Below are 7,106 nucleotides of genomic sequence, written 5' to 3'. Positions count from 1 at the left end.
TATAAAGAGGCTGGTCCTATCTAAGAAGATACACAGGATGGAGAAGTTTATAAAAACTTATTAACATTTTAGACATTTAATTCATAATTCCCTGGAAAATAACTTCTTGCCAGACTATAACTTCCTGTAACTTCGCGTCTATATTTTTCAAAATTACAGCAGATTTTACAGATGGAAATTTATTGTCAGTAAGTGACTTACCTATGACTTACCCTTTAAAAAATATAATTACTTATAGCCGGTCAAACAACTGCCAGTAGAAAAAGGCGCGAAATTCAAATTTTCTATGGGACGATAACCCTTGGCGCCTATATTTTTTAAATTGGCCGCTTTTTTCTATTGACGGAAATGGCTTGAAAGACTATACGTACCTTTTTTACTACTTACTAGACTTACTAGACTATAATCAGGGACTATAATCGGGGGGGTTCAGGGTGCGAAGGGTAATCATCCCATAGAAAATTTTAATTTCGCGCCTTCTAATGAAAAAGTTGTTTGGCCGGCTATAGTTTATCAACCGTATATTCAGTAACTAGAACAGCTTAAAGCGCTTGCTAGACCGGACCGCGTGGCCTTGGTCTGGACGGACCGTGTAGACAGTGTTTCCAACAAAATTTCATGCAAACATTACCAAGGTCAGACCAAGGTCAGACGGTCTAAAGGCTTGTCAGCGACCGTCTAGCACACACTTAATTCAAACTATTTTTGAGTGTAGCAACACCACTCCTCATTTGTCATTTTCATATCATTTTCAGTTTGCTAACAAGAAAGACGTGGTGTGTTTAAAACAAAATTTCATCTAAATTTTATAAAAAACAAGTTCTTTAGTAATCAATATACAAAATGGGAGTTTGGCCAGAAGTGACAACTGTGAAAAATGAAAACAGACATGAAATCAAGCTGTCTGGCGCATCAATATCAAAACGAATATCCGAAGAAGGTTTAGACAACAATTTGTTCCAATTAACCAATTTAAACCTGCTAAATATTAGTGATACGTGCCTCACGATTATTCCTGATGATATAAAGAGGCTAGTTAACCTACAATCGCTGTTGTTATTCGGAAACAAACTGCAAGACTTTAACGAAAATATAACCTCTCTGCCGAAGTTAAAGGTGCTCGACTTGTCCAGAAACGAGATTAAAAGTATTCCAGACAGTCTGAATAAGATGAAAGAATTGACAAGCATCAATTTCAGTTCGAACCAAATCGAAGCTATGCCGAAATTCGTCGATTTTCCCAACTTGATCATAGTGGATGTGTCTAATAATAAATTAACCGAGTTTATAGATCTGGAAGGCTCTAATTTGCCACATTTGACGGATCTAAAGCTGAAAGGCAACGCTATTGAGACAATTCCTAGCTATTTACCACAAAGTTTGCCGTTGCTGAAGAACTATGATATGGGTGATAATAAAATCAAAGTTATACCGGGAGAGCTTGCCAATCTGCAAAAACTAAAAGGTAAAAATCTATCTATCTATCTAGCCCTTTTATTCTGAGCTAGAGTATGTCCCGTAGCTCAGTGTGCCGCTTGGCAAAGGCCTCCTCTAGCTCTTTCCATTGAGGTCTGTCGTGGGCCACTCTTCTCCAGTTCGGGCCCGCTGTGAGTTTGAGTTCATCCTCCCATCTTGTTCGAGGTCTCCTCTGGCCCCGTGTACCAATCCGTTACTATTTTGCTCCATTTTTCCCGCCTGTCTCTCAACATGTGGCCAGTCCATCTCCACTTCTGCTGATCTATTTTAGTGAGTATGTCGGTCACTTTTGTTTTTTGTCTCAGGTCTTCATTTCTCACTTTGTCTAGTCTGCGTGTTCCCGTCATACTTCTTTCCATTGATCTCTGGCAGTACTTAAGCCTGTCTCGGTGCTCTTTGTTGAGTGCCCATGTCTCACATCCGTATGTAATGCAGGGTAAGATACATGTGTTAAATACTTTTCTTTTTATGGTAATGCTGAGATTAGTGGACTTCATGACTTCCTTCATAGACCAATATTTTTTCCATCCATTGGTAATTCTTGTATTTATTTCTTTGCTATTGAGACAATTCCTAGCTATTTACCACAAAGTTTGCCGTTGCTGAAGAACTATGATATGGGTGATAATAAAATCAAAGTTATACCGGGAGAGCTTGCCAATCTGCAAAATCTAAAAGGTAAAAATATTTATTTATAACTTAAGGTTTGAACAGGTTGCAAAAAAATGCAATATTGCAAAATTATATTAGTAAATGACATCAATATTGCACAACATTTGATTGTCATGCTAAAGATATACTGCTGACTTGGTATCTTAAGAAACATGATAGTTTAGTTTTATTTTTATTTTTAGTTTTATTTTTATTTTTATTTTATTATTGTTAAAATGAAAGTTTTTTTTCTTTTTTGTAACATTGTTTTTGACAACTTAGAAGTTCTATTTCTAGTTTAATTTAGTATTTATATAAGTCACATGGTTTTCATACTATTTTTTAGGAAACTGTAGGTCTATGAGTCTATTACCCTATATTGTAACAACTTATTAATATAAGAGACTGTTTGTTTCTAAATAAAGAAAATAAAAATAAAAAATAAAAATTTCCTTTTCATACATTAGTTGAAGAGAGTCTTTTCAAAAGGGCTTATTTCTCTGAACACCATACAAAAAAAGGCCCTTTTAAAAAGACACTCCTCAGTTGCAGTACTCTACCAACATATGCATGTATGCTGCTTAGTCTTCCAAAAAATATTTGATTATAAATTAACTAAAATTGCATCATATCTTCCAGAACTAAACCTCAAAGGCAACAAGCTCACTGACAAGCGTCTCATGAAACTAGTCGACCAATGCCGCACCAAGCAAGTCCTTGATTACGTCAGGGAACACTGCCCGACGAGTGATCCTCAAGCGCAGATGAAAGGAAAAGGGAAAAAGGGCTCCAAAAAACAAGAAGACACACCTATCGAAGAAGCTGTCTGTGATCTATGCCATTCAATGAAGATTTTATATGTCGAAGATAATATCCCTAACGTACAAATCATAGAGTCTCATGTTGGCGCTGTCCGTCCATTCATAGTGTGTTGTATTGTTAATGATTTGAACTTTACCGAGGCGTCTTTTAAGAAGTTCATTCAGATGCAGACGAAGCTCCATGACACGGTGTGTGAAAAGAGGAATGTTGCAACTATAGCCACACATGACTTGAAGAAAATTGCACCCGGTGAGTTGTTTGGAAATATGTTTATGATTTTGTTTAATGTAAGATATCTTTGTACAGGTTTGTTTTGAGAAGTAACATTTAGTTACAATACATAAGACATTTTAGTTTCGAAGACATTACAATGTCTAAATATCCTTGATGGTCTTAACTAAAATATAAATATCCCTAAAACCTATCTTCTAAGCCTAGGCCCCTCGGCGAGGTGCCCACCACGCAAGCAGCGTTCCCGCGCTATAGCAATCCTTTGCGCGAGAAAGCTGCGTCGTGAGAGTCCCTTGTTGCCTCATTACATTCTAATTCTTTCCTCACAGGAAACTTAACCTACACAGCGAAGCCCCCGAACGTCCTCAAGCTGGTACCACTCGGGCGCTCCAAGCCTTTCACCGGTGAACAGCTGTTTCAACAGCTGGTGGCTGAGGCCGACGCGCTTCGGAAGGAAAAGAAGAGGAATGTCTACTCGGGGATACATAAGTATGGAAGTTTAGCTATAGTCAGCAGAAGTTGCAAAGCGGGCGAGGTGTTCAAAATTACCTAGACACGCTCTTATTCTCTTAACAATAAAGTCGGGTCAAGATCATTTTGAACATTAAGTAAAAATATGAATGGAGATTTCCTGTTCCGTAAATTCTGTCCAAGATTTGATGATTAATGAACCAAGATTGCAAGCTGAAGTTTTGTCCGAAACATACAAAAAAAATACAAAATACATTTATTGCCAGAAAAACATTATTAACAAAACTAGGCTGAGCCTGTCCTGCCGAGTCCTTTACAAGGATTTACAGAAAGCAAGACGCATGCAATAGGAAAAATAATTAATAGTATTTTCAAGTATACATATTTATCGAGATGAGGTTTAATATTATATTATATTTGAATAATCGAAAGCAAACATGGTTTGAAAATGTTTTAAGGTAAAAGACTACTAAAGAACTTTATTTTGTATTCCAGGTATTTGTACCTACTGGAGGGCAAACCGAAGTACCCGTGCCTGCAGGACTCCAACAAGCAGGTCATCAGCTTCCCGCCCATCACCAACTCTGAAGTCACTAAGGTAAAAATATTGCCAAGTCAAATGGACTACATGTCCGCATTGTTAAGTTGTTCAGTCTGACCTAGACTAACTCGGGTATGAGATTATGGCAAGGTAACAAAATCACCCAGTATAATTATGTTACATGTATACCGGAATCTCAAGATATCGGGCAAATTTTTACGATATTGAATTTGAAATTCTGGTATTTAAATTTTTTAGTTTCGTATTATTCAATCAGTTTTTCCAGCAGTTTTAAGCATATTGAATGCAGTTTGCTGTGGTTCTGCCCATTTCCATGCTGTGTTTTTCTTAGTCAGACTTGTGAGGGGTCTAGCCACTTCTGCAAAATTCCGAATGAACCGGCGAGACCACGACTTTGTTCCCTTTTGTCTTCCTTCCGTTTTCGCACTTGGCCGCACGTTTGGCGCCAGAATGTAGGGATGGAATGAGACTAACGGTCAACCGAGTATGAACTATTAAAAAACTAGCGACCCGCCCCGGCTTCGCATGGGTGCAATGCTGATGTATTATACATATAAATCTTCCTCTTGAAACACTCTATTTAAAAAAAAAACGCATTAAATCCGTTGCGTAGTTTTAAAGGTCTAAGCATACATATGGACAGACAGACAGCAGGAAGCGACTTTGTTTTATACTATGTGTAGTGATATGAAATTATGACGAAAACTAAGAAATAGAAGACGGCGGTTGATACAGAAAATGTATAGATTTTTATTTTATTTTTATTAGCCTACTTTGGTGTCCCACTGCTGGGCCAAGGCCTCCCCTCGTTTTCTCCACTCGACCCTGTCATCGGCATTATCCCACCATTTTGGGTAGAATGCGTCCAAGTCCCGCCATCTCCTTTTCTCCATAATGTCAATAAATTGTATAAGGGCCTTTTATATTTATGTTCTATGATTACTCCCACTACTATAGTAAACTTACTCGTACTTCCTCAGATGTCGCACGAGAGCACAAGCATGTTCGTGGAGGTGACTTCCCACGCGTCCCTCGGCGCCTGCAAGACTGTCCTCGACAAGTTCCTGCTGGAGACGCTGCTGCTGGGGCAGCCTGGCCAGGACCAGGGCTACCACACGTTGAACGTGCAGCAGGTAGAGTATACTTCCGCAAGACCTGGAACACCTGGAGGGCTGCTGAGTGCCTCGGATGAGGGGTAAACTCGCTAAATGTGAAGCTGGTGTTACAGTATGCTGTAGGCAGGTTGAGTTCTGCAAGACCTGGAACATCTGCAGGACTGTCCTCGACAAGTTCCTGCTGGAGACGCTGCTGCTGGGGCAGGCTGGTCAGGACCAGGGCTACCACACGTTGAACGTGCAGCAGGTAGAGTATGCAACTTCCGCAAGACCTGGAACACCTGGAGGGCTGCCGGATGCAGCGGTTCAGGGGTAACACTCGCTCAACGTGCCGCTCAGCGGGATGTCGCTATAATACGCGCATAGCGTTGTCTCGCTTAAACATCAGAGCGACGTGCAAAACGGATCCAGTGTGCTAAACGCCTTACCCCTGACCTGTTGCGTCCTGATTTTTGTTCATAAACGCGATTCGTCGCGCATCGCAGCTTCGCGCGAAGATACGGAGAAAACCGCACCATCGTGCCGTCGTCGCCGCACGCGAATTCGTCGCTTCGCACTTCGCTACCGTGTAATGATTGTACAAGTGTAATAACCGCCTTAATGAATACGTACACATTTTTGGTAGGCATTTCCATTTTTTATCATCTAATTTTAAAACAGAAATTCCATATTTGTGTCTCTCTCTGGTGATTATAACTTTTTGCTCTGGCTGGCTCTTAAAAGTGTGCCCGCTTCTTAGGAACTATAGCGGGTCAATCAAGTATGTCAGTAGCAAAAGGCGCGAAATTCAAATTTTCTATGGAACGATTACCCTTCGCGCCTACAATTTTAACATTTGCCGCTTTTTTTTACTGACGGAAATTGCTTGACATACTATAAAAAATAATAATTACGTAAATTTATTTCCAGGTGAAGATAGTGGACACAGAAGGCAACCTGAAAAGCGTGTACCCGTCGCGGACGGACTGCGTGTACGAGGACGCGGCAAACGTCAAAGTGTTCCGGCTGCCCAAGAAATAAGCTGTGGAAAAATCACGCACTGCCTTTTTCTTTGTTTAAAAAGTTGGATTTTGTTAATTTGGATTTGACGACAGCCCAAACTTCAACAAGTTACATCAATCTTGCGTTTTACACTTGTAAAATTGTAATCTGTATTTTTATAAAATGGGGCCCTGAATGTCGCTTACAAACACTTTTTTTTTTGAGAATGCGGAGAAGCCTATTTTGCTTAGTAATTGTTCATTTTTTAAGCCAAGTTTTCTTGTATTTTTAGAAGTATAAAGTTAGACCAAGATAAGTCTGCAACGATATTGATAGCACACGCAGTGCAAGTGTTATTTATACGTCATAATTTCATAGAAGTTTGACGTTTAAAATAACACTTGCACCGCGTGTGCTATCAAAATCGTTGAGAATTTTCATGGTCTGACTGTTAAAAAAGTTTCATTCATAAACGAAACTGGTCAATAGTAGTTATAGACATGAAACCGAGCGACCAGGGGTATAAGAAAGACATATTCATGTAATGACAGGTTAATGTATGGCAGCATAATCCTTTCTCTTTCACTCTTATAAATTTCGGTATTTCGCCATCGCCTCCTACCTATGCTGCCATAACCCGACCATGAAAAAAAAACCGGTTGGGGATAAGGACAAAGCATGGCACTATTTTCTCTTTCCTCTTATAGGAATCGCAATAAGACTATCTTTCTCTATCAAAGAGTGTCAGGCCCTTGAAACTGGTAGAGACTTTTACATATATGATAATGATAAACTTA

The 7,106-nt window shown here is 39.5% G+C and overlaps 1 protein-coding gene across 1 annotated transcript; it reads left to right on the top strand.

The window, feature by feature from the left end:
* Window positions 1–746: 746 nt before the first annotated feature.
* On the top strand, window positions 747–6,363 carry LOC134749964 (leucine-rich repeat-containing protein 47-like). The gene is made up of 6 exons (XM_063685002.1): window positions 747–1,465; window positions 2,767–3,198; window positions 3,510–3,669; window positions 4,147–4,249; window positions 5,194–5,346; window positions 6,238–6,363. Exons 1-6 carry the CDS (start codon window positions 844–846, stop codon window positions 6,346–6,348), a joined length of 1,581 nt encoding a protein of 526 aa, XP_063541072.1. The 5' UTR covers window positions 747–843; the 3' UTR covers window positions 6,349–6,363.
* Window positions 6,364–7,106: the final 743 nt, after the last annotated feature.

Source organism: Cydia strobilella, chromosome 19 (assembly GCF_947568885.1).
Source record: "Cydia strobilella chromosome 19, ilCydStro3.1, whole genome shotgun sequence".
Classification (NCBI taxonomy): Eukaryota; Metazoa; Arthropoda; class Insecta; order Lepidoptera; family Tortricidae; genus Cydia; species Cydia strobilella.
Note: the sequence above shows the minus strand (reverse complement) of the source record. Positions and strands in the feature narration are given on the sequence as shown.